This window comes from Oncorhynchus nerka, linkage group LG28 (assembly GCF_034236695.1).
Source record: "Oncorhynchus nerka isolate Pitt River linkage group LG28, Oner_Uvic_2.0, whole genome shotgun sequence".
Lineage (NCBI taxonomy): Eukaryota > Metazoa > Chordata > Actinopteri > Salmoniformes > Salmonidae > Oncorhynchus > Oncorhynchus nerka.
Window position 1 is genome coordinate 12,112,610 of NC_088423.1, and position 27,882 is coordinate 12,140,491.

At 45.4% G+C, this 27,882-nt stretch overlaps 1 protein-coding gene across 2 annotated transcripts in view; it reads left to right on the forward strand.

Moving 5' to 3' along the window:
- The window catches only part of LOC115113815 (fatty acid synthase-like), a 58,615-nt gene extending 39,761 nt beyond the window's left edge, over nt 1–18,854 (forward strand). For both annotated transcript variants that reach the window (XM_065012631.1, XM_065012630.1), the window contains exons 21-43: nt 456–659; nt 1,493–1,809; nt 1,971–2,372; nt 2,581–2,745; nt 2,825–2,940; nt 3,157–3,311; nt 3,522–3,725; nt 3,827–3,977; nt 4,406–4,584; nt 4,688–4,807; nt 5,170–5,292; nt 5,394–5,617; nt 5,886–6,090; nt 6,445–6,596; nt 6,710–6,801; nt 7,038–7,432; nt 7,579–7,767; nt 7,844–8,071; nt 8,761–8,819; nt 8,923–9,075; nt 14,632–14,730; nt 16,606–16,857; nt 16,933–18,854. In XM_065012631.1, coding sequence (XP_064868703.1) covers nt 456–659; nt 1,493–1,809; nt 1,971–2,372; nt 2,581–2,745; nt 2,825–2,940; nt 3,157–3,311; nt 3,522–3,725; nt 3,827–3,977; nt 4,406–4,584; nt 4,688–4,807; nt 5,170–5,292; nt 5,394–5,617; nt 5,886–6,090; nt 6,445–6,596; nt 6,710–6,801; nt 7,038–7,432; nt 7,579–7,767; nt 7,844–8,071; nt 8,761–8,819; nt 8,923–9,075; nt 14,632–14,730; nt 16,606–16,857; nt 16,933–17,070 — 4,322 coding nt within the window. In that variant the 3' untranslated portion in view covers nt 17,071–18,854. The remainder of the gene's footprint in view (nt 1–455; nt 660–1,492; nt 1,810–1,970; nt 2,373–2,580; nt 2,746–2,824; nt 2,941–3,156; nt 3,312–3,521; nt 3,726–3,826; nt 3,978–4,405; nt 4,585–4,687; nt 4,808–5,169; nt 5,293–5,393; nt 5,618–5,885; nt 6,091–6,444; nt 6,597–6,709; nt 6,802–7,037; nt 7,433–7,578; nt 7,768–7,843; nt 8,072–8,760; nt 8,820–8,922; nt 9,076–14,631; nt 14,731–16,605; nt 16,858–16,932) is intronic.
- The last annotated feature ends 9,028 nt before the right edge of the window (nt 18,855–27,882 follow it).

Genomic DNA, 27,882 nt, shown 5'->3' on the forward strand with positions numbered 1-27,882 from the left:
GAAGTATGTTTATTATTTCCTCTGACTGTTCCCTCTCCATCATCCCAATATGAAGTATGTTTATTATTTCCTCTGACTGTTCCCTCTCCATCATCCCAATATGAAGTATGTTTATTATTTCCTCTGACTGTTCCCTCTCCATCATCCCAATATGAAGTATGTTTATTATTTCCTCTGACTGTTCCCTCTCCATCATCCCAATATGAAGTATGTTTATTATTTCCTCTGACTGTTCCCTCTCCATCATCCCAATATGAAGTATGTTTATTATTTCCTCTGACTGTTCCCTCTCTCATCATCCCAATATGAAGTATGTTTATTATTTCCTCTGACTGTTCCCTCTCCATCATCCCAATATGAAGTATGTTTATTATTTCCTCTGACTGTTCCCTCTCCATCATCCCAATATGAAGTATGTTTATTATTTCCTCTGACTGTTCCCTCTCTCATCCCAGCGGTGGACGTCCACGTCAGCCGTTGCCTTGACAACATTGTGGCGGGCGGAGTCCAGATCTGCGGCCTGCACGCCACGGTAGCGCCGCGTCGTCAGCAGCAACAGAGCCCGCCCACCCTGGAGGAATTTGTGTTCGTTCCCTACCTAGAGACAGAATGCCTGTCAGCCAATGACAAACTAGGAGACCAACTAAAGAACTGTAAAGGTTAGATGTCTACTTCCTGTTGCCTTTATCATCCCAACAGTGAGAAAATAATTTGACTTTCAGCTTCACTGTTTTAATAAAAAATATATACAGCCCTTACCTATACAGCCCTTACCTATACAGTCCCTACCTTATACAGCCCTTACCTATACAGTCCCTACCTATACAGGTCCTACCTATACAGCCCATAGCTATACAGGTCCTAGCTATACAGGTCCTGTCTATACAGCTCTTAGCTATACAGGTCCTGTCTATACAGCTCTTAGCTATACAGGTCCTGTCTATACAGCTCTTAGCTATACAGCTCTTAGCTATACAGGTCCTGTCTATACAGCTCTTAGCTATACAGGTCCTGTCTATACAGCTCTTAGCTATACAGGTCCTGTCTATACAGCTCTTAGCTATACAGGTCCTGTCTATACAGCTCTTAGCTATACAGGTCCTGTCTATACAGCCCTTAGCTATACAGGTCCTGTCTATACAGCTCTTAGCTATACAGGTCCTGTCTATACAGCCCTTAGCTATACAGGTCCTGTCTATACAGCTCTTAGCTATACAGGTCCTGTCTATACAGCCCTTAGCTATACAGGTCCTGTCTATACAGCCCTTAGCTATACAGGTCCTGTCTATACAGCTCTTAGCTATACAGGTCCTGTCTATACAGCTCTTAGCTATACAGGTCCTGTCTATACAGCTCTTAGCTATACAGGTCCTGTCTATACAGCCCTTAGCTATACAAATAATACTAAAAATAATCACAAAGGGTTAAATACTGTCAATCTAAGTGGATTCCTTTTTAAAATGCATGTTCTGTGTTTCATGCATCTCTCCAGGTTTGATCCACAAGCTGCAGAAGAAGCTGGCTCCTCAGGGCGTCAAGCTCTCCATCCCTGGTCTAGAGGGGGTGTCTGGCCCTGCTGTACCCAGCCCAGAGCCCTCTGAGCCTGGCTTGCTGCGGCTGCTGTCTCTGCTGTGCGGTCTGGAGCTGAACGGTAACCTGCGGTCAGAGCTGGAGCAGACTGTTGAGAAGGAGAGGGCTTGTCTCCTCCAGGACACCCTGCTACATGGCCTGCTGGACGGCCCAGCCCTCAGACACTGCCTGGACACAGCCCTGGAGAACTCTACCCCCGGGAAGATCAAAGTCCTGGAGGTGAGCTAGACTCGTGATACTCCAAAGCCTTTGTCTGGGGACTCGATAAAGAGATTTAACAAAAAGAAAGTGACAAAGAAAACATATTTGAATGAATCTTTAGTTCTTCTTCTAGGCCATCAGGCTCTCCTCTCTAACCCGGCTCTGTCTCTCCCCGTCAGGCTCTCTCCAGCGATGGTCGTCTCTTCTCCCGCGCCGTGCCCCTCCTCAACATCCAGCCAATGCTCCGCCTTGACTATGTTGCCACGGCAATGACCCTCGACCTACTGACCCCCCATCAGACCACCCTGGACGCCCTGGGAGTCACAGCGGCACAGTGGGACCCCCACCAGGGCCCCGTGCCCGGGGGAGAAGTCGGAGGGGCTGACCTGGTGGTGTGTAATCACGCCTGGGGGCCCCTCGGGGCCGGGGAAGAGGTGGTGGTAGAGAATCTGGCCTCTGGGGCTAAAGAAGGGGGCTTTGTGATGCTCCACACCCTATTGAAGGGAGAGACTCTGGCGGAGACGGTGTCCTTCCTCACCTCCAAGGACAGCAAGACCAAACGTCAGAGACTGTTCTCGCAGGTCAGTCACACTGCAAAGGACAACCGAAGCCCAGAACTATTCTTAGCCCTTAGCTACTTTTCAAGTATTATAGCAGGGCTCTATCAGCTTCAGGCAGTATTTAGTGAGGATCCATAAACTGACCATACAGTCACCTGTGACTGTTCTCTCAGTGATGACCTGTTATGATGTCTAATCCTGCAGCTGTTTTTCTCCTCCTATTCTCTAGGCTGAGTGGGAGAAGTTGTTCTCTGATGCGTCTCTCAAATTGGTGGCTGTTAGGAAGTCCTTCTATGGCTCTGCCCTATTCCTGTGTCGCCGTCGGTTACCCAGCAAACAGCCCATCTTCCTGCCTGTGGACAGCATGGACTACCAGTGGGTGGACACACTCAAGGTGAGGGAGTGTGGCTCTGTGTCTGTGTTAACTCCTTTTTAAGTGCTTATAAGCCTTTATAACTGTCTCTCCTCCCCAGGCGACGCTGGCTGAGCCCTCGGACTCTCCGGTCTGGCTGACTGCTACCCAGACCCACTCTGGGGTGGTGGGCATGGTCAACTGTCTACGCCAGGAGCCTGGTGGCAACCGCATACGGTGAGATAAAGCCTGGTTTGAAACAAGCCCTCACCCCTTCCCCTAGACTGTTGATCTGAAAGGATCTAATTGGTATTAGCAGCACAGTTGTGTACGCCTTAAAAGCACAGGTGTGTGTGTGTGTGTGTGTGTGTGTATTGGAAAGGTAGTAGCTTGGCTGTGAATCACAGACTAAAGCAGTACCTCTCCTCTCTCTCTCCCCCTCTCCCCCCACAGGTGTGCATTTGTGTCCAACCTGCGTGAGTCCACTGTGGCGCCCACCCTGCAGCCTACCCATAGTTCCATGAGGTCTGTGCTGGAGGGAGACCTGTGTATGAACGTGTTCAGGGATGGACACTGGGGAATGTTCAGACACCAGCTCATCTCTCAGGGTACGACAACCACGCTGCCATCTCTCTTCTCTCTTGCTCTAGCGAGATCTCAAAAGTTGCACCCGTTGAGATATCTTGAGAGAATTCACACATTCAGTCATTACATAGGAGCTTGATGATATAATTATTCCCTAATGATAAATACTAGAAGAGTTGATGTCAGACTAGCCCTAGGCTCAAGAATAGCAATCTTAACATCTCTCCTCTCAGATCTGAGTGAGGAGTTGACAGAGCAGGCGTACGTAAACGTGTTGACCCGCGGTGACCTCTCCTCCCTGCGTTGGATCGCCTCGCCCCTCCGTCATTTTGTGGCGAGCAGCCCCCACGTGCAGCTGTGTCGGGTCTACTACAGCTCCCTCAACTTCAGAGACATCATGCTGGCCACCGGGAAACTGCCACCGGACGCCATCCCAGGTACACACATCACTTTGGAGATAAACGCACAGGGACACTCCCGCACAGCCAGATTTACTCTCACACACCCACAACAACCTGACTACCCTCTCCCTCTGTAGGTGACCTGGCCCTGCAGCAGTGCATGTTGGGTATGGAGTTCTCAGGTCGTGACTCCAGCGGTAGGCGTGTGATGGGGCTGTTGCCTGCTAAAGGCCTGGCCACTTGCGTCGACGCTGACACACGCTTCCTCTGGGACATCCCAGACAGCTGGTGAGGCACTGGGATGATCCCAAAGGACACCCTATTCCCTATGCAGTGCACTTGAGTGGGAGTGGCAGGTAGCCTAGTGGTTAGAGCGTTGGCCTAGTAAACAAAAGTTTGCAAGATCGAATTCACGAGCCGACAAGGTAAAAGTCTGTCGTTCTGCTCCTGAACAGCCAGTTAACCCACTGTTCCAAGGCCGTCATTGAAAATAAGAATTTGTTCTTAAATGACTTGCCTAGTTAAATAAAGGTTCAAAAAGGAGCATTTTAAATCCTAATAAATAAGAGGGAACCTAATCCGAGATCAGCACTCCTATAATTTGGGAATATAGAGCCATAGAAAATCTGTGATGTTCTGGGAACGGACTACCTATTTACTTGTGATGTCTAGCCTTATGACGAAGTTATGGTTAGTAACTTAAGGTTTCTCTCTAGGACCCTGGAGCAGGCTGCATCGGTGCCAGTGGTCTATTCTACAGCCTACTACTCGCTGGTGGTGCGTGGCAGGCTCCGCCCAGGCGAGAGTGTTCTCATCCACTCAGGGTCAGGGGGCGTTGGCCAGGCTGCCATCGCCATTGCACTCAGTCAGCACTGTAGGGTTTTCACTACTGTTGGTGAGTACCGGAGACCACACACACTCAGCCTGTTAGTGTCAGGATTGTCAGTGCATTTAGCCATAGATGTGTATCTGTAACTTGTGTTTGTGTTCTGTCTCAGGTTCAGCAGAGAAGCGTGCCTACCTACAGGAGCGTTTCCCCCAGCTCACCGCGGAGTCCTTCGCCAACTCTAGAGACGCCACCTTCGAACAGCACGTCCTGCTACACACACAGGGAAAAGGTCAGACACACTTTAGATATCAGCTCCTTTCCAAACTTGCCTCACACAAAACACTTCAACGATACCCAACATGTCACTGACCTATCAAAATATGCAGTCATACCTTTGCACACTATGTTAAGCCATCAAATCCAGCCTCCCTTCCTCACAATCACTCATGCTCCATTTACCAGATGCTTTTATCCAAAAGTGACTTAGTAAACAAAAGTTTGCAAGATCGAAGTCATACATTTTACATATTGGTGGCCCTAGCGGGAATTGAACCCACGACCCTTGGCATTGCATGCTCCATGCTCTACCGATTGAGCCACAAAGGACCACTTAAATGTGGTCTTATTTATCCTGAATGTCGCTGTGTTTAGGAGTGAACATGGTGTTAAACTCCCTGGCTGAGGAGAAACTGCAGGCCAGTCTTCGCTGTCTGGCCCGACACGGACGCTTCCTGGAGATCGGCAAATACGACCTGTCCAACAACTCCCCTCTGGGTCAGTACACTGCAACTGCTCTCTGCATGGCAGCTGTTTTGTCCCCGACTCACTGTGCCACTGCAGCTGATCTATCTGACATGCGTTCCTGTTTCCCTCAGGAATGGCTCTCTTCCTGAAGAACGTGGCGTTCCACGGAATCCTACTGGATGCCCTGTTTGAGGAGGGGAACCGGGAGTGGGAGGAGGTGTCCCAGCTGCTGAAGGAGGGCATTGTGGGAGGTGTAGTCAAGCCCCTGAGGACTACAGTGTTTGAGAGAGACCAGGTGGAGGAGGCCTTCAGATACATGGCCCAGGGAAAACACATCGGCAAAGTACAGCTGCAGGTCAGTGACTGAACTCTTTCCTTAGCTGCTTTTTCTTCCTCACAAAAAAAGCTTTTTCCATTTCCTCACTTTGCTTTTTAAACCTTTCCATCACTTGTTTTTTAAAATCTTTTTCCTCTCAACACTACTTTGCTTACAACACTACTTTACAGACATATTGCACGTTTATGATGCTGTTGTAACACAGTTATTTCTACTAATCACACTCATCACTGTTTTTAATTCTAGTCTGATATATATCTGTGTTGTATCTGATGTCTTTCTCTAGGTGCGTTCTGAGGAGATGGGTAATGGTACCCAGGCGGTGGGCTCGCCCCTCTCCCTCCCCGCCATCTGCCGTACCTTCTGCCCCGCCTCCCACTCTTACATCATCACCGGGGGACTGGGTGGCTTCGGGCTGGAGCTCGCTCATTGGCTGACGGAGAGGGGCGCCCGCAAACTGGTGCTCACCTCCAGATCGGGCATCCGCAACGGTAAGAGAGAGACAATAACTTTTACGGCTAACTAGGTTGTGTGTTGTCCTGTAAAGCCAAGCCATTGTGGTAGGCAAGTCCGTTAAGAACAAATTCTTATTTTACAATGACGGCCTACCAGAGAACGGTGGGTTAACTGCCTTGTTCAGGGGCAGAACAACCGATTTTTACCTTGTCACAGCTCAGGGATTCGAAGGTTACTGGCCCAACGCTCTAACTACTAGGCTACCTAGTCGGCACCCTCCACTTGTCTAGGTGGAGGGTGCCGTTAGCTACACGCAGAAGTTACCTACACGCTGCTGATTTGTTAGTGACAGTTCAGTCACCTTTGTCATTGTCGGTTCATGTTGCTAGGTTACCAGGCCAAGCGTGTGCGTGAGTGGCAGGGGATGGGCGTGCAGGTGCTGGTGTCCACCAGTGACGTCAGCACCCAGGAGGGGGCAGAGCAACTCATTAACCAGGCCTGCAGGTTGGGGCCTGTGGGAGGAGTCTTTCACCTTGCCATGGTAACGACCCCTCCTACCTGTACACTGTTCTCACCTGTCTTAACCTGTCTCCTTCACCTGTCCCTGTTTCACCTGTCTCATCTCTCTCTCTAACCTGTCTGTGTGTGTACCAGGTGTTGAAGGATGGTATGCTAGAGAATCTGACTCCTCAGCTGTTCCTGGATGTCAACAAACCCAAATACAACGGCACCCTCCACCTAGACAAGTGAGATGACATTCTCCAGCCTAATATAGTGCTATCCTCAACCTTGGCTCTGCCTCGCTTCCCTCAGAAGAGAGTCAAATTAGTTTGGTTTGAATTTAAGGTGAAATCCAAAACAATGGTTGAAAAACAAAAATAATATATATTTTAGAGCAAGAAATATTTGAGACTCAAGAACCCACATTATCAGATTGTGGAGACAAAAATGAATATCTCATATTCTTATTTTTTCTCCTCAGTGTGACCAGAAAGATGTGTCCAGACCTCAGTTACTTCGTAGCCTTCTCCTCTGTGAGCTGCGGCCGCGGCAACGCCGGACAGAGTAACTATGGTTACGCTAACTCCGCCATGGAGCGAGTGTGTGAGCAGCGGCTCCACGACGGCCTGCCTGGATTGGCTGTCCAGTGGGGCGCCATTGGTGATGTGGGCGTTGTCCTGGAGACCATGGGCGGTAATGACGTGGTAGTGGGTGGAACTCTCCCGCAGCGCATCACTTCCTGTTTGGAAGTGCTGGACCGCTTCCTGTGCGAGCGTCGTCCGGTGATGTCGAGCTTCGTGCTGGCAGAGAGGAGCGTGGTGAAGAGCGAAGGAACCGGACAGAGAGACCTGGTGGAGGCTGTTGCTCATATACTGGGTAAGAGGTTCCATTCTGGTTCCATTCTGGTATTCCAGAAGTCATGCTAGCGCCCCATTGGTGGCCAGTATTTTGCATCCCTAATTTGGTATGTATTCGTGATGTGTGTTTGATGTGTAACTTCTCACCCTCCCTCCCTCTCTCAGGTGTACGTGATGTCAGCAGCCTGAACGCTGACGCCTCATTGGCTGATCTGGGTCTGGACTCTCTTATGGGCGTGGAAGTGCGTCAGACACTGGAGCGCGACTACGACATTGTCATGGCAATGAGGGAGATCCGACAGCTCACCATCAACAAGCTCAGAGAGCTGTCGAGCCAACCGGCAGGAACAGCAGGTGTGTGTGTGTGTGTTGTGTGTTTGTGTGTGTTTCTTGGGCTCATGTCTCTCGCTCTCTTTCTCTCTCACTCTAGAGTCCCGTCAGTCTCCAGTGAAGAAGGGAGGAGTGCGTTCTCTGTTGGAGTCGGACCTCAGTTTGATGCTGGTCAACCCAAACAGCCCCACGGTCTCACGTCTCAACGAGGTGCAGAGTGTTGAGCGCCCGCTGTTCCTGGTCCACCCTATAGAGGGCTCCATCGCTGCCTTCCGAACGCTCACCGCCAAGCTCAGTGTTCCCTGCTACGGCCTGCAGTGCACTAAAGGTACACATGAAGACATATACAGACACGCGCGCACAAGTGCCTTGCAAAAGTATTCATTCCCTTGGTGTGTTTCCTATTGTCTTGCATTACAACCTGTAATTTAAATGGATTTTTATTTGGATTTCATGTAATGGACATACACAAAATATTCCAAATTGGTGAAGTGAAATGAAAAAATAACTTGTTTCAAATAATTAAAAAGGGAAAAGTGGTGCATATTTCTTCACCCCCTTGGCTGTGAAGCTCCTGAATAAGATCTGGTGCAGCCAATTACCTTCAGAAGTCACACAATTAGTTAGATTGCACACAGGTGGACTTTAAGTGTCATATGATCTCAGTATATACAGTGGGGTAAAAAAGTATTTAGTCAGCCACCAATTGTGCAAGTTCTCCCACTTAAAAATATGAGCGGCCTGTAATTTTCATCATAGGTACACTTCAACTATGACAGACAAAATGAGAAAAAAAATCCAGAAAATCACATTGTAGGATTTTTAATGAATTTATTTGCAAATGATGGTGGAAAATAAGTAAAAAATCTTAACTCTATTTCTTGAACTGTATTGTTGGTTAAGGGCTTGTAATTAAGCATTTCACTGTAATGTCTAGACCTGTTGTTTTCGACGAATGGGACAAATTAACTTTGATTTAACCTTGCTCTAAATGACTCAACCCATCCATCTCTCTAGCTGCTCCTTTGGACAGTATCCAGTCTCTGGCTGCATACTATGTGGAGTGTATATGTCAGGTACGTAATATACTAACCACAACTGTGTTTGTAATGTACATTTAGGTCAATGATAGATAATTAGTGATTTATAAATAACTGTCTCTGTTTTTTTTGTGTAAAGGTGCAATCAGAGGGTCCGTACCGGATCGCCGGATACTCCTTTGGAGCCTGCGTGGCGTTTGAGATGTGTTCTCAGCTGCAGGCACAGGGTAGGACCGTAGAGTACCTCTTCCTCTTCGACGGATCACACTCCTACGTCGCCGCTTACACACAGGTGAGACCTTAAGGACACGTGGATACACAGACGGACACAGATAGACACGTGGATACACAGACGGACACAGATAGACACGTGGATACACAGACGGACACAGATAGACACGTGGAAACACAGACGGACACAGATAGACACGTGGATACACAGACGGACACAGATAGACACGTGGATACACAGACGGACACAGATAGACACGTGGATACACAGACGGACACAGATAGACACGTGGATACACAGACGGACACAGATAGACACGTGGATACACAGACGACACAGATAGACGCGTGGAAACACAGACGGACACAGATAGACGCGTGGATACACAGACGGACACAGATAGACGCGTGGATACACAGACGGACACAGATAGACGCGTGGATACACAGACGGACACAGATAGACCCGTGGATACACAGACGGACACAGATAGACCCGTGGATACACAGACGGACACAGATAGACCCGTGGATACACAGACGGACACAGATAGACACGTGGATACACAGACGGACACGTGGATACACGCACATACAGATACACGCGGATACACGCACATACAGATACACGCACATACAGCCACACACATCGGTGACACGTGTCTACATACTGACCCACAGATGACATGTTAACAGGATGTACATGTAAACAGAGGCCCTCAGGCACATGCATACTCAGTTACCTCAAAGTGAACTCTACTGCAACACTCCTAACCTCATGATTAACCACAGTGTAGAGTTAGAATACCAACACGAACCACAGTGCAGAGTTAGAATACCAACACGAACCACAGTGTAGAGTTAGAATACCAACACGAACCACAGTGTAGAGTTAGAATACCAACACGAACCACAGTGCAGTGCAGAGTTAGAATACCAACACGAACCACAGTGCAGTGCAGAGTTAGAATACCAACACGAACCACAGTGCAGTGTAGAGCTAGAATACCAACACGAACCACAGTGCAGAGTTAGAATACCAACACGAACCACAGTGCAGAGTTAGAATACCAACACGAACCACAGTGCAGAGTTAGAATACCAACACGAACCACAGTGCAGAGTTAGAATACCAACACGAACCACAGTGCAGAGTTAGAATACCAACACGAACCACAGTGCAGAGTTAGAATACCAACACGAACCACAGTGCAGAGTTAGAATACCAACACGAACCACAGTGCAGAGTTAGAATACCAACACGAACCACAGTGCAGAGTTAGAATACCAACACGAACCACAGTGCAGAGTTAGAATACAACACGAACCACAGTGCAGAGTTAGAATACCAACACGAACCACAGTGCAGAGTTAGAATACCAACACGAACCACAGTGCAGAGTTAGAATACCAACACGAACCACAGTGCAGAGTTAGAATACCAACACGAACCACAGTGCAGAGTTAGAATACCAACACGAACCACAGTGCAGAGTTAGAATACCAACACGAACCACAGTGCAGTGTAGAGCTAGAATACCAACACGAACCACAGTGCAGTGTAGAGCTAGAATACCAACACGAACCACAGTGCAGTGTAGAGCTAGAATACCAACGCGAACCACAGTGCAGTGCAGAGTTAGAATACCAACGCGAACCACAGTGCAGTGCAGAGTTAGAATACCAACGCGAACCACAGTGCAGTGTAGAGCTAGAATACCAACGCGAACCACAGTGCAGTGTAGAGCTAGAATACCAACACGAACCACAGTGCAGTGTAGAGCTAGAATACCAACACGAACCACAGTGCAGTGTAGAGCTAGAATACCAACACGAACCACAGTGCAGTGTAGAGCTAGAATACCAACACGAACCACAGTGCAGTGTAGAGCTAGAATACCAACACGAACCACAGTGCAGTGTAGAGCTAGAATACCAACACGAACCACAGTGCAGTGTAGAGCTAGAATACCAACACGAACCACAGTGCAGTGTAGAGCTAGAATACCAACACGAACCACAGTGCAGTGTAGAGCTAGAATACCAACACGAACCACAGTGCAGTGTAGAGCTAGAATACCAACACGAACCACAGTGCAGTGTAGAGCTAGAATACCAACACGAACCACAGTGCAGAGTTAGAATACCAACACGAACCACAGTGCAGAGTTAGAATACCAACACGAACCACAGTGCAGTGCAGAGTTAGAATACCAACGCGAACCACAGTGCAGTGCAGAGTTAGAATACCAACGCGAACCACAGTGCAGTGCAGAGTTAGAATACCAACGCGAACCACAGTGCAGTGTAGAGCTAGAATACCAACGCGAACCACAGTGCAGTGTAGAGCTAGAATACCAACACGAACCACAGTGCAGTGTAGAGCTAGAATACCAACACGAACCACAGTGCAGAGTTAGAATACCAACACGAACCACAGTGCAGAGTTAGAATACCAACGCGAACCACAGTGCAGTGCAGAGTTAGAATACCAACGCGAACCACAGTGCAGTGCAGAGTTAGAATACCAACGCGAACCACAGTGCAGTGCAGAGTTAGAATACCACGCGAACCACAGTGCAGTGTAGAGCTAGAATTGCAGTGTAGAGCTAGAATACCAACACGAACCACAGTGCAGTGTAGAGCTAGAATACCAACACGAACCACAGTGCAGAGTTAGAATACCAACACGAACCACAGTGCAGAGTTAGAATACCAACGCAACCACAGTGCAGTGCAGAGTTAGAATACCAACGCGAACCACAGTGCAGAGTTAGAATACCAACGCGAACCACAGTGCAGTGTAGAGCTAGAATACCAACGCGAACCACAGTGCAGTGTAGAGCTAGAATACCAACAGTGCCACAGTGCAGTGTAGAGCTAGAATACCAACACGAACCACAGTGCAGTGTAGAGCTAGAATACCAACACGAACCACAGTGCAGTGTAGAGCTAGAATACCAACACGAACCACAGTGCAGTGTAGAGCTAGAATACCAACACGAACCACAGTGCAGAGTTAGAATACCAACACGAACCACAGTGCAGAGTTAGAATACCAACACGAACCACAGTGCAGAGTTAGAATACCAACACGAACCACAGTGCAGAGTTAGAATACCAACACGAACCACAGTGCAGAGTTAGAATACCAACACGAACCACAGTGCAGAGTTAGAATACCAACACGAACCACAGTGCAGTGCAGAGTTAGAATACCAACGCGAACCACAGTGCAGTGCAGAGCTAGAATACCAACGCGAACCACAGTGCAGTGTAGAGCTAGAATACCAACGCGAACCACAGTGCAGTGTAGAGCTAGAATACCAACACGAACCACAGTGCAGTGTAGAGCTAGAATACCAACACGAACCACAGTGCAGAGTTAGAATACCAACGCGAACCACAGTGCAGAGTTAGAATACCAACGCGAACCACAGTGCAGTGCAGAGTTAGAATACCAATGCGAACCACAGTGCAGTGCAGAGTTAGAATACCAACGCGAACCACAGTGCAGTGCAGAGTTAGAATACCAACGCGAACCACAGTGTAGAGTTAGAATACCAACACGAACCACAGTGCAGAGTTAGAATACCAACGCGAACCACAGTGCAGTGCAGAGTTAGAATACCAACGCGAACCACAGTGCAGTGTAGAGTTAGAATTCCAACGCGAACCGTAGTGTAGAGTTAGAATTCCAACGCGAACCACAGTGTAGAGTTAGAATACCAACGCGAACCACAGTGCAGTGCAGTTAGAATACCAACGCGAACCACAGTGCAGTGTAGAGTTAGAATACCAACGCGAACCACAGTGCAGTGTAGAGTCAGAATACCAACGCGAACCACAGTGCAGAGTTAGAATACCAACACGAACCACAGTGCAGAGTTAGAATACCAACACGAACCACAGTGCAGAGTTAGAATACCAACACGAACCACAGTGCAGAGTAAGAATACCAACACGAACCACAGTGCAGTGTAGAGCTAGAATACCAACACGAACCACAGTGCAGTGTAGAGCTAGAATACCAACACGAACCACAGTGCAGAGTAAGAATACCAACACGAACCACAGTGCAGTGTAGAGCTAGAATACCAACACGAACCACAGTGCAGTGTAGAGCTAGAATACCAACACGAACCACAGTGCAGTGTAGAGCTAGAATACCAACACGAACCACAGTGCAGTGTAGAGCTAGAATACCAACACGAACCACAGTGCAGTGTAGAGCTAGAATACCAACACGAACCACAGTGCAGTGTAGAGCTAGAATACCAACACGAACCACAGTGCAGAGTTAGAATACCAACGCGAACAGAGTTAGAATACCAGTGCAGTGTAGAGCTAGAATACCAACACGAACCACAGTGCAGTGAATACCAACACGAACCACAGTGCAGAGTAAGAATACCAACACGAACCACAGTGCAGTGTAGAGCTAGAATACCAACACGAACCACAGTGCAGTGTAGAGCTAGAATACCAACACGAACCACAGTGCAGTGTAGAGCTAGAATACCAACACGAACCACAGTGCAGTGTAGAGCTAGAATACCAACACGAACCACAGTGCAGTGTAGAGCTAGAATACCAACACGAACCACAGTGCAGTGTAGAGCTAGAATACCAACACGAACCACAGTGCAGAGTTAGAATACCAACGCGAACCACAGTGCAGAGTTAGAATACCAACGCGAACCACAGTGCAGTGCAGAGTTAGAATACCAATGCGAACCACAGTGCAGTGCAGAGTTAGAATACCAACGCGAACCACAGTGCAGTGCAGAGTTAGAATACCAACGCGAACCACAGTGCAGAGTTAGAATACCAACGCGAACCACAGTGTAGAGTTAGAATACCAACGCGAACCACAGTGCAGTGTAGAGCTAGAATACCAACACGAACCACAGTGCAGTGTAGAGCCAACAGTGCAGTAAGAATACCAACACGAACCACAGTGCAGTGTAGAGCTAGAATACCAACACGAACCACAGTGCAGTGTAGAGCTAGAATACAACACGAACCACAGTGCAGTGTAGAGCTAGAATACCAACACGAACCACAGTGCAGTGTAGAGCTAGAATACCAACACGAACCACAGTGCAGTGTAGTTACCAACACGAACCACAGTGCAGTGTAGAGCTAGAATACCAACACGAACCACAGTGCAGTGTAGAGCTAGAATACCAACACGAACCACAGTGCAGAGTTAGAATACCAACGCGAACCACAGTGCAGAGTTAGAATACCAACGCGAACCACAGTGCAGTGCAGAGTTAGAATACCAATGCGAACCACAGTGCAGTGCAGAGTTAGAATACCAACGCGAACCACAGTGCAGTGCAGAGTTAGAATACCAACGCGAACCACAGTGCAGAGTTAGAATACCAACGCGAACCACAGTGCAGAGTTAGAATACCAACGCGAACCACAGTGCAGAGTTAGAATACCAACGCGAACCACAGTGTAGTGTAGAGTTAGAATTCCAACGCGAACCGTAGTGTAGAGTTAGAATTCCAACGCGAACCACAGTGTAGAGTTAGAATACCAACGCGAACCACACTGTAGAGTTATGTGGAGTTTGAATACCAACATTAGGTTATTTTCCTTTCAGAGCTACAAATCCAAGCTGACCCCTGGTAATGAGTCAGAGGCAGAGACCGAAGCTATGTGTGCCTTCATCCAGCAGTTTACTGGCATCGAGTACAGCAAGGTACCCATCTCTCTCTCCCTCTCTGTGTACCTCTCTCTGTGTACCACCCCCCCACTCTCTCGCTCTGTACCCCCCCCCCCCTTCTAAAAGGGAAAATAAATAAACATAAATATGGGTTGTATTTTTCAATGGTGTTTGTTCTTCACTGGTTGCCCTCACTGGTTGCCCTCACTGGTTGCCCTTTTCTTGTGGCAACAGGTCACACATCATGCTGCTGCTGCTGTGATGGCACACTGTGGTATTTCACCCAATAGATTCGTAGTGGGTCTGTGTAATCTGAGGGAAATATGTGTCTTTTAATATTGTCATACATTTTGCAGGAGGTTAGGAAGTGTAGCTCAGTTTCCACCTCATTTTCTGGGCAGTGTGCACATAGCCTGTCTTCTCTTGAGAGCCAGGTCTGCCTACGGCGGCCTTTCTCAATAGCAAGGCTATAATCACTGCGTCTGTACATAGTCAAAGATTGTCTTAATTTTGGTCAGTCATAATCTGCCACTGTGTACTATCTGTTTAGGGCCCAATAGCATTCTAGTTTGTTCTGTTTCTTTGTTAATTCTTTATAATGTATCAGGGTAGCCTAGTGGTTAGAGTGTTGGACTAGTAACCGAAAGGTTACCGAGCTGACAAGGTACCAATCTGTCCTTCTGCCCATGAACAGGCAGTTAACCCACTGTACCTAGGCCGTCATTGAAAATAAGAATTAGTGCTTAACTGACTTGCCTAGTTAAATAAAGATAAAAAATATATATTTTTGTTTTCTCATGTTTTGGTTGGGTCTAATTGTGTTGCTGTGCTGGAGCTGTAGGGTGTGTTTGTGAACAGAGCCCCAGGACCAGCTTGCTTAGGGGACTCTTCTCCAGGTTCATCTCTCTAGGGGATGGCTTTGTTATGGAAGGTTTGAGATTCACTTCCTTTTAGGTGGTTTGATTAGCTGGTTATCGGCCTGAATTGTTTCGTGATTTACATTGTTTTTGCAAACTTCTGCATTTAGAGTCTCAATTTGGTGTTTGTCACATGTTTTCATTTTTTATTCTTGGTTGGTAACCAGACCCCAGACCTCACAACCATAAAGGGCAATGGGTTCTATAACTGATTCAAGTACTTTTAGCCAGATCGTAATTGGTATGTCAAATTTTATGTTCTTTTGATGGCATAGAAGGACCTTCTTGCCTTGTCTCTCAGATCGTACACAGCTTTGTGGAAGTTACCTGTGGTGTTGATGTTTAGGCCGAGGTATGTATAGTTTGTGTGCTCTAGGGTAACGGTGTCTAGATGCAATTTGTATTTGTGGTCCTGGCAACTGGACCACCATTATTTTGGTCTTACTGAGATTTACTGTCAGGGCCCAGGTCTGACAGAATCTGTGCTGAAGATGTAGGTGCTGCTGTTGGCCCTCCTTGGTTGGTGACAGAAGCACCAGGTCATCAGTAGTCATTTGACTTCAGATTCTAGTGGGGTGAGGCTGGGTGCTGCAGACTGTTCTAGTGCCATTACCAATTGGTTGATATATATGTGTAAGAGGACAGGGCTTAAGCTGCATCCCTGTCTCACCCCACGGCCCTGTGGAAAGAAATGTGTTTTGACACATTTAACCCCACACCTGTTTGTTTACATGGAGGAAAAACATACAACATTATCAAATCCAACACCGCTTTCCATCAATTTATATACCAGACCCTCATGCCAAATTGAGCCAACAAAGCCTTTGTTTAGGGTTGTTTGTTTGTCACAGGGTAAATACTTGGTCTGTCGTCTGGTAATTTTGTAAAAATCCAATTTGATATTTGCTCAGTACATTGTTTTCACTGAGTAAATGTATGTCTGCTATTAATGATAACTCTCTCCCCTTCTACCACCCTCCCCCTCTCTGTCTAGTTGTTGGAGACCCTCCTCCCTCTGTCTGATCTGAAAGCCCGTGTCAACATGGCGGTGGACCTCATCACCTCCAGCCATAAGAATGTCAGTAAAGACTCCCTGCGATTCGCCGCCGCCACATTCTACTACAAACTCAAGGCTGCCGACGGTTACGTCCCGGCAACCAAATACCATGGCAACGTCACCCTGCTCCGCGCCAAGGCCAGCAGCGACTACGGAGACAACTTGGGGGCTGACTACAAACTGAACGAGGTGATTGCACTTGCGCGCGCGCACACACACACACACACACACACAACTATAATAACTGGTTTTGTTTCTCCCCAGGTGTGTGATGGTAAGGTGTCGGTTCACGTCATCGAGGGAGACCACCGCAGCTTCCTGGAAGGAGAGGGGGTTGAGTCTATCAGCAGCATCATCCACAGCTCATTGGCCGAGCCACGCATTAGTGCCCGAGAGGGTTAGACCAGTCCCGCCCATTCCCAGCCCTCTCCCCCAATAGCATCAACTTCTCCTATCATCAAATCTAAACCCCATTGATCAATACATATAATGGACGCAATCCCCCACCAATTAAAGCTCGTCTCGCTGCACAGGGTATGTTCCCATGGGAACAAATCGTGCTGTATGTTACGCTACCAATAAGGTCCTCTCTTATTTATTTTTTTACCCTGTCTCTTTATCATGTTTGGAACGGTAGAATAAATGTCCATACTGATAATCCTGCTACAACTGGAAACACGCTGGCTCAACCCAATAGCATAATTACCTTGATGATAAAGCTGTGTGGGTGGACCCTTTTTATCTACTCATGGTGTGTTTGTGCGTTTATTTGCATGTTTTATCTTATGCCAAACCCTAGCAGTGTCCTAATGATGCAGACATAGGTCTGTTCCACCTGGACGTAGCCTCCTGTCTCTTTCACATGTCTAACACCTGTTCAAGCACTGTACCTGTTACCAAGTGTGACGTTGACATTGTTACATGGTTGTCTTGTGTTTGGGTAGGTTTTATTCTGTTTGTTTTGCATCAGGTTTTGTTTACCAGATTTGGTCAGAAGTTAAGTTATGATCCCTATTTTAGTAGATTTTGATGTGTTTTGTTGCCTTGCAGAGATGGTGACTGTTGTAGTATTGTTACACTGGTCTACTTAAGGTAGGTTCACACAGTGACATGCATAAGACTCCTCGTCTTGAGAACTAAAGGTGTTACGGTCGCTACAAGGAAATGGATCAAGTTAATGACTTTATTACCTATTCAGCTGTTTCCTAGACTCCATGTCTTCCCAGTTAAGAACTGAACCTTTTGAAAACAACAGTATTCTTCTGGGTTGAGATCTGTGTGTTTTCTTTCCTGTGTGAGGACACCTTTTTAAGAGGACTGATTAGATATCTACAGTTCACGTTTCTATGATGTCGGGTTATTTGACAGAAAAAGTCATTTAAATTGCTGCTGTTTAAAAATGTATGATGTTCTATGTGACTACAATGGATTACTGAATTAACATTGTCTTTTCCTTAAATGGGAAGACATTTTCCAACATTCCTGAAATATTGTTACACAAGACTCATTTTAAATATTTGAATATTACTGCTGTCAACCTGCAATGCTTCAAAACTCTTTGGCACTTATTTGAAAAGAAATTGAGCAATAGTCCAGTATTTGGGTAGTGCCATACAAGTGATGTCCTGCTAAACCTATGGTCGTGTTCACTAGGTCACAACGTAGCAAAATGCTTTGCAACTGAAGATGAGCAGTCATTTTTGGTGCCCACTGAACATGACCAGATTTGACTGTCTCACTGAAAGAGTAGTAGTTTGTCCAAGCTTCCATTTTGTTTGTAATGTGGAGTCATTGTTCTGAAGAACGGGCCTTGTTGAGGAGTAGGTAGAATTGACCCCTAACCACTAGTCCAGAAACAGGTATTTTACTGTCCTCCCGTTAGGACTGTTGGGAGGGTAATCTGATCCTATTGTACATCTGGGGTTACGAGGCAACTTTAGACCTCTATCTTGTATTTGACTCCCATGATCTTTGCTGTCCCCTAAAGGTCCTCTAAGATCTTGGGTCCAATCCCAGAATGCAACAGACTGACCTGACTTCTGAGACTTCTAATCAGGTCTATGAAGAGTCGGGTGACTGTAATTTGAACCCTGTGATTGGCTGCAGTAAAAAGGAGGAGGAAATTGACGGTGTGCTCCTCTAGTTGTATTTATTGTATTAGTCCAAATAAAGAACTCTCACTAACATCCTGCCTCACTGTCTGTTCTATGTAAACTTAGCAAGGACATTCTAGTTCTCAGCAGGTATAATGAGAGAACTTGTTATGCACCAAATACTTATTAGGGGTTACTTTATTGCCCTGGGCAAGTTCAGGCTGATCTGTGGTTGCCCCATTAGGCAGGTGACATTTTTCACTGAAAACAACCAACCACTGCCTGTAGCCTGATCTTTCTTGTTCTTCCCAATTGTCAGTCTTTCACTTAAACAAGTTATGATGTTTGTGTGTAAACAGCTTTTTTCACAAGTGTCTATAATCTTCGGGCATTCATGACATACTCCTGTCCTTTCACACCTTAATGTCAAACCCTGCATATAACTGACCATACATCCCTGCATATAACTGACCATACATCCCTGCATATAACTGACCATACATCCCTGCATATAACTGCCCATACATTTCCTGCATATAACTGACCATAAATCCCTGCATATAACTGACCATACATCCCTGCATATAACTGACCATACATCCCCACACATTCCTTATGCAATCAGCTGTCCTGTGTCTCTAAATGGGTGTTATTCCTTTGCTGGTCATGTGTTTGTGTCATATAGAAGTTACCACTAAAAAGTCACACAGCATTCGGCTATGAGGGCCATATGCTACTACGTTCACTACAGGTCTGCCTCTGCCTTTAAAGTTAGTGTGGACAGAGAGGTGTTTTGTGTGTGTTCCTTTGAGGTTGAGTACAGATGATGTGAGTGATAAGATGTATGCACACATGACTGTTAGTCACGTTGGTTAAAAGCATCTGCTAAATGGAATATTATGTATTATAAGAAACAAGACCACTGGATTTATTTTCAGTCCAACGGGGCTATCTAGTGCTCAGACACAAGGGAAGCTTCCCAAATGAAACTATTCTCTACATAGTGCACTGCTCTGGTCAATGTAGTGCACTATGTAGGGAATAGGGTGTCATTTGGGACGAAGGTAGGGCTGGGACACTCATATAGAGGAGCAACAGATTGTTTTTCAGAAAAGGACCACCCTGCAAGGCAGACTGATTAAACCACAGCCTTGGATGTTCAAAGGCTGTTATGATACAGAGAGGGAGAGATATACATCTAAATGCATATACACTCACTGTCCTCTCTCTGTTGATGTTCATCATCTGAATAAAGGCAATGAACTGCTGTCTATCTGTCCTATCCTGTGACAGGTGGAATTTAAAATGAGATGTGTGTTAATCACCTCAAATGTCTTTCCCTGGAAATCAGAGGTTGCGAAGAAAAGGTTTGCAGAGGAGCATAGTAATTATTTCTATCCACGGCCACAAAGTTGAAGTGAGGACAAGTTTACAACAGGCCTGCATGTTAGGATTGCTCTTCCTCAATGATGATAAATGATAGATATTGGTTTAATGATGCTATCTGTGTTGGGTGGATGAATGACTGCTGGTCTAGGACTAGGTAATGATGTTATACTGAATGGTTATTAGAGACTACAGCAGCAGAAGTCATCTCACAGAGGATCAGTCAAAGATCCATCTCTTTTTCATCTCAATTTCTGTAACACACTATCTAGTCTCTAACTCTCACTCTCTCTGCCTCTTTCCCTCTCTTGCTTTCTCAAACTTCTTTCCTTCTCTCAGTCACTCTTTCTCTCTCTCTCTCTCTCTCTCTCTCTCTTCTCTTTCTCTCTCTCTTTCTCTCTCTCTCTCTCTTTCTCACTCTCTCACTCTCTTTCCTGTGTCAATTCATCTCACTTATTAAATTAGAGATCTTCAGCACAGGTCAATGAGCTAATGAGTATCTGGGGTTGAACCAGAGCAGACTGTTGGATGGCAGGCTTGTTCTATTCTCTCATGAACACCCCCTCATGCATCAACATTCCTTTGTTTTGAAAGGGCATATGTACTGATTGAATCAACGTTGTTTCCACGTCAGTTCAATTAAATTACGATGAACAACGTTGAATAGACGTTGACGTCTGTGCCCTGTGGGTAGGTTGGTCTGATTCTATTCATGGAGATTCATTAACAAAGGTGATCTTCAACTAAGACCCTGGTCTTTCCCCAGGGTTGTGCTCAATTTACCATTTCTGAATTTATGCTCAACAAAAATATAAAAGCAACATGTAAAGTGCTGGTCCCATGTTTCATGAGCTGAACTACTCGCACAAAAAAAACGTATTTCTCTCAAATTTTGTGTACACATTTGTTTACATCCCTGGTGTCATTTCTCCTTTGTTAAGGAGAGGTGTGGCATGTCAGAAAGCTGATTAAACAGTATGATCATTATATAGGCGCACCTTGTGCTGGGGACAATAACAGGCCACTCTAAAATTAGCAGTTTTGTCACACAACACAATACCACAGATGTCTCACGTTTTGATGGAGTGTGCAATTGGCATGATGACTGCAGAAATGTCCACCAGAGCTGTTGCCAGAGAATTGAATGTTAATGATCTGACCCTTTTTTCACCTAAAATGACATAACCAAATCTAACTGTCTGTAGCTCAGGACCTGAAGCAAGGATTTTTTTTTTTTTTTTTTTTTTACATTTTTCCTTCATTTAACTAGGCAAGTCAGTTAAGGACAAATTCTTATTTTCAATGACGGCCTAGGAACAGTGGGTTAACTGCCTTGTTCATGGGCAGAACAATAGATTTTTACCTTGTCAGCTCAGGGATTTGATCTTTTGGTTACTAGTCCAGTGCTCTAACCACTAGGATACCTACCACCCCAGGTAGCCTATTCTCGATAACATTTGAAAGGAAACACTTTAAAGTTTGTGGAAATGTGAAATTAATGTAGGAAAATATAACACATTAGAACTGGTAAAAGATAATACAAAGCCAAAAACATGAGTTTTCTATTTTTTTCTCGCCATCTTTGAAATGCAAGAAAAAGACCATTATATGACCTAGGACTCTGGGCGCAATTGAGATTTTAGCCACTAGATGGCAGCAAAGTTTTAGACTGATCCAATTAACCATTGCATTACTGTTCAAAATGTTGTATCAAGTCTGCCCAAATGTGCCGAATTGGTCAATTGATACATTTTCAAGTACATAACTATAGAGAACATACAAAAATTATATGGTAATAAAATAATATAGTTTACACACTCCCAGGAATGTCATAAATGATGGATAATTAGCTTCCTTACAGAAAAGACACTAACATTCAGGATCAAGGGAAGGATGAAGGAGCAAAGAGATCCTCATTGAAAACCTGCTTCAGAGCACTCAGGTCCTCAGACTGGGGAAAAGTTTCACCTTCAAACAGGACAACGACCCCAAGCACACAGCCAAGAACAAGTCTGGAAAAAGTTTCTGAATTTCCTTGAGTAGCCCAGCCAGAGCCCGGACTTGAACCCGATTGAACATCTCTGGAGATACCTGAAAATAGCTGTGCAGCAACGCTCCCAATGTATAGATGTATAGAGAAGAATGGGAGAAACTCCCCAAATACAGGTGTGCCAAGCTTGTAGCGTCATACCCAAGAAGACTCGAGGCTGTAATCACTGCCAAAGGTGCTTCAACAAAGTACTGAGTAAAGGGTCTGAATACATAGGTAAATGTGATATTTCAGTTTTTTATTTTTAATACATTTGCGAAAATGTCTAAAAACCTGTTTTTCCTTTGACGTTATGCGGTATTGTGTGTAGATTGATGAGGGGGAAAAAACAATTTAATCAATTTTAAAATAAGTCTGTAAGCTAAAAAAATGTGGAAAAAGTCAAGGGGTCTGAATATTTTCCAAAGGCACCGCACCATATGTGTCAAAGTAATGAGAAGTTCATGTTTTATGTCCGAGTTGAAAATCTTTGGATTGGTTTGTTAATTAAATTCTACTTCCTGTCATACAGATATGATGCCTTAAAAAAAAGGTAGGGACGTGGATCAAAAAATCAGTCAGTATCTGGTGTGACCATCATTTGCCTCATGCAGCTCATCTCCTTTGCATAGAGTTGATCAGTCTGTTGATTGTGGCCTGTGGAATGTTGTTCAATGGCTGTGCGAAGTTGCTGGATATTGGCAGGGACTGGAACACGCTGTCGTACATGTCGATCCAGAGCATCCCAAACATGCTCAATGGGTGACATGTCTGGTTAGGATGCAGGACGTGGAAGAACTGGGACATTTTCAGCTTCCAGGAATTGTGTACAGATCCTTGCGACATGGTGCTGAGCATTGTCATGCTGAAACATGGGGTGATGGTGGCTGATGAATGGCCAGACAATGGGCCTCAGGATCTTGTTGCGGTATTGCTGTGCATTAAAATTTCCATCGATAAAATACCATAACACATGATCTGTGGCCGGTTGGATCTACTGCCGAATTCTCTAAAACGACTTTGGAGGCGGCTATTCGTAGAGATATTATGAATGATGGAGTGCTACTGTGTTCTTGGGGACCTTCAATGCTGCAGAAAAGTTTTGGTACCCTTCCTCAGATCTGTGCCTCGACACAATCTTATCTTGGAGCTCTATGGGAAATTCCTTTGACCTCATGGCTTGGTTTTTACTCTGACCTGCACTGTCAACTGTGGGACCGTATATAGACAGGGGTGTGCCTTTCCAAATCATGTCCAATCAATGGAAAGAGGATGCACCTGAGCCCAATTTTGAGTCTCAAAGCAAAGGGTCTGAATACTTATGGAAATAAGGTATTTATTTTTTATGTTGATTTTGTTTTGCAAAGATTTCTACAAACCGGTTTTCACTTTGTCATTATGGGGTATTGTGTGTAGATTACAGATTTTTTTTAAATCCGTTTAAGAATAAAGCTGTATCGTAAAAACAATGTGGGAAAAGTCAAGGGGTCTGAATACTTTCCAAAGGCACTTTATTTACCAGAACCATCTTCCACTTCTCACTGCAAACATGTCATGAGATGGAAGGTTATTCCAACGATATTTTAGCAAAGCCAGAACAGTATGAAGATAGGCAAAAACTGTTTAGAAATCTCCAATTACACTTGTAGGCGATGTCATGGAGATAGGACCATGCCCCAGGACAACCTGGACTTATGACTCCTTGCTGTCCCCAGTCCACCTGGCCGTGCTGGTGCTCCAGTTTCAACTGTTCCGCCTGTGGCTATGGAACCCTAACCTGTTCACCGGATGTGCTACCTGTCCCAGACCTGCTGTTTTCAACTCTCTAGAGACAGCAGGAGAGGTAGAGATACTCTGAATGATCAGCTATGAAAAGCCAACTGACATTTACTCCGGAGGTGCTGACCTGTTGCACCCTCAACAACCACTGTGATTATTATTATTTGACCCTGCCGGGCATCTATGAACATTTGAACATCTTGGCCATGTTCTGTTATAATCTCCACCCGGCACAGCCGTAAGAGGACTGGCCACCCCTCATAGCTTGGTTCTTCTCTAGGTTTCTTCCTAGGTTCTGGCCTTTCTAGGGAGTTTTTCCTAGCCACAATGCTATTACACCTGCATTGCTTGCTGTTTGAGGTTTTAGGCTGGGTTTCTGTACAGCACTTTGAGACATGAGCTGATGTAAGAAGGGCTTTATAAATAAATGTGATTTGATTTGACATTAGCTAGCAAAACTCAGGTGTAGAAAACCCGTCTAATGGTCTAACTGTCATCTTGAGTCCAGCTGTGCATGTGCAGGCCATCAAATCAAAGGCACTCCTTCGATATAATGTTGTTTTTTATGAAAACAGAAACGTGTCAGTTTGTCACTTTCATGAGGTTGGAGTAATAACATGTTCAACTACTTAAGGCATTGGCTCGAGGTTGTGCTTTTAGATTTTGAGAAAATGAACAACAGAGGAAGAATTTTCCTCGGCCTGCCGGAGCTCACTTCTTTCATTGACTTCTCAATCTCCAAACCCTGGCCTGGTCTGTATGTTCTGTTTCACAAGCGTTCCCGGAAGTCTCACAATGTTGTGCCTCTGGGTTTAGAAACTTTGGGATTATAGTATGTTCCCTTCAACTCTGGAATGCTTGATGTAATGCATTCTGGTAAAATGTATTCTTCTAATACTTAATAGCATGGGTAGTGAATTACAGACAGCCCACAAAATGTTAGTACTACTTTCATTCTTTAAAACACATTTCAAGAGAATGAGTTTCAAAATTAAATGTTTCAGACATTTTTCAACCATATGTTATACAGCAGGGATCATCAACTAGATTCAGCTGCGGGACAATTTTTTTTCTTGAGCAGATGGTCAGCACCAGCCCAGAGCTGGGTCTGGAGATGGACCCAGGTCAATGCTGGACTGGTCCTCGAGGACGGCAGTGGACACTGGGACCAGGAAGACATGTCAACCAGGAGAAACAGGCTGTGTCGGTTAGGTAGCCAGCTCAGGCACCTGCTGTAGCTGCAGGCTTGGCTGGCTGTCTGCAGGCTGAGCAAGCTGGAATGCTGGCTGTTGCTGGTGTGGCTGCTGCTCTGTTGACGTCTCAGCCTGCCGGAGCTCTGTTGGTCGCAGGGCAGGCTTGTCTGTTGGCAATAGCTTGTCTGGCTCAAGTGCTGCTCGTGGGGTGTGGAGTGGAGCTCTGCTGGCTACTGGAATGGCTTGGGCCTTGGTAGCTGTTTCTGGACAGACTTGAGCACTGGCAGTCACTGGTCTTGCTGCACTGTTGTCGTCGGGTTGGCTGTGTCATGACCCTCCTGGGCGAGGATCCAAGGCTTCAGATCAGCTTGGCAAATGGCTGACAGAACCCTTTCTCTCCCACAGGAGAGGAGAAGGGGAGGGGGTCTTGGCCAGTTTTATGACACCATCACACCCTGTCATAAATGAAGGGAGAGAGAACTCTCCCTCTGGCTCTCTAGTAGCAAGATTGATATGGTTTTGTTACAGAGACATTTTACCTCACAAAATCTTTTAGTCCAAAAAGTGAATATGGGAACAATATTTATAAGATAGCAATGTCAAGAATTTTCTGTGGGATCTAAAGAATAATCCTGCCATATTGCTTTTCATGTCCTGGCACATTAACTAAGCCACGCCCCTAATGAGGTCAGAAGATTGTGTCAGTGTGATGGAAGCGCCTTTCCAACTAGAGTGCTTAAAAGAACTTGCTAAGAATTAACATATCAGATCAACAGACGAACAACATGGTTGGAAATTCTGAAACGTGGAAAAAACACGAGGTGAGGAGATAACCTCACCTAACAGACCAGCAGACAGACAGCGTGAGCTGAACATTACAAATGGTTGAAACTCTAAGACTCAACACGAGGTGAGAAGATAACCTCACCTCAGACCAGAGAAGTGTGAAGCGTTGACCACACGTTGAAATGGTTAGAAACTCTGAAACTCTCAACACGAGTGGAGAAGATAAAGACTAGACCAGAATATTTGACAGTCTGCAGCTGTGCATGTCAGTCCACCAGGGACCTTTGTCTCATGTAAATGTGTATTCTGTGTTATTATTTAGTTCATTAGTAAATAAAAAAAATAAAAAAAATGTGTATTGTACTGAATAATCAGAAAAGGCAGGGGTTCTTGCGGATTTAAGAAGTCTGCAACATTCAGAATGAGACTAATATGAGGTAATGATTAATAAGTGACTGTTATCAATATATTACATATGTTTATATATCTTTAGAGTTTATTTGGGAGATGGTAACTCTTTAAACAACTTCTTCCGTGGTGCCCCATATTCCTAATGAGTTAATTGTCACATGATTAATTTAATCGGGTAACAATTAAATATAGTTAGTTGATTTGATAAATAACAGTCATCACATTAATTCAAGTCACGTCACAACAGTTGCCTGGAGAGCTTTGGACGACGTGGTTAAAACCTCTTAAGCATTAGCCCCTTTTTAACATTTTTTTGCCTAAAATGACATACCCAAATCTAACTGCCTGTAGCGCAGGCCCTGAAGCAAGGATATGCATATTATTGGTACCATTTGAAAGGAAACACGTTGAAGTTTATGGAAATGTGAAAGGAATGTAGTAGAATATAACACAATAGATCTAGTAAAAGATAATACAAAGAAGGAAAAAAAACATTATTTTGTATTTTTTGTACCATCATCTTTGAAATGCAAGAGAGAGGCCATAATGTATTATATCAGCCCAGGTGCAATTTAGATTTTGGCCACTAGATGGCATCAGTATATGTACAAAGTGTTAGACTGATCCAATGAACCATTGTATTTATGTCCGTCATTCTGTCTTCCTGGCAATATGGAGACATTACCTTCTGTAGCCGTACCTTCAGGCTTTGTGATGCATGGATCAGTATCAAACCGCTAAATAATGTAGCCATAATGATTACTCCCCTCTGCCTGTTCCTGTTCAGTCCTCAGTTAATACAGACTTTGTGATGATGCAAACTTTGACTCTATACTTGCCTGCTAAATCAGTGACACCCTCAGAATTTCCTCTTAGCCTAATGGTTAAGATGTTGGTTTCTCCCATGGGAGGCTGGGATTCAGATCAAAACTGTGACATTACTTAGGTCCTATTACTTACAGTATAGATGTTTGCTTGACTCTCAGAGATTGTAAGTGTTGTGTGGGGTGGGGGGGATTCATTTTTTTTAATACAGGTCTGATACTGGTCTGGTACTGGTACTGGTCTGATACTGGTCTGGTACTGGTCTGATACTGGTGTAGTACTGGTCTGATACTGGTGTAGTACTGGTCTGCTACTCGTCTGCTACTGGTCTGACACTGGTGTAGTACTGGTCTGGTACTGGTCTGGTACTGATCTGATACTGGTCTGGTACTGGTGTAGTACTGGTCTAATACCGGTCTGTTACTGGTCTAGTGCTGGTCTGATACTGGTGCAGTGCAAGTCTGCTAGTGGTCTGCCACTGGTCAGATACTGGTGTGGTACTGGTCTGATACTGGTCTGGTACAGGTCTGATTCTGGTCTGGTAATGGTCTGATACTGGTGTAGTACTGGTCTGACACTGGTCTGATACTGGTTTGATACTGGTCTGGTACTGGTCTAATACTTGTCTGGTCTGATACTGTTGTAGTACTGGTCTAATATTGGTTTGATACTGGTCTTGTACTGGTCTGATAATGGTCTGGTCTGATACTGG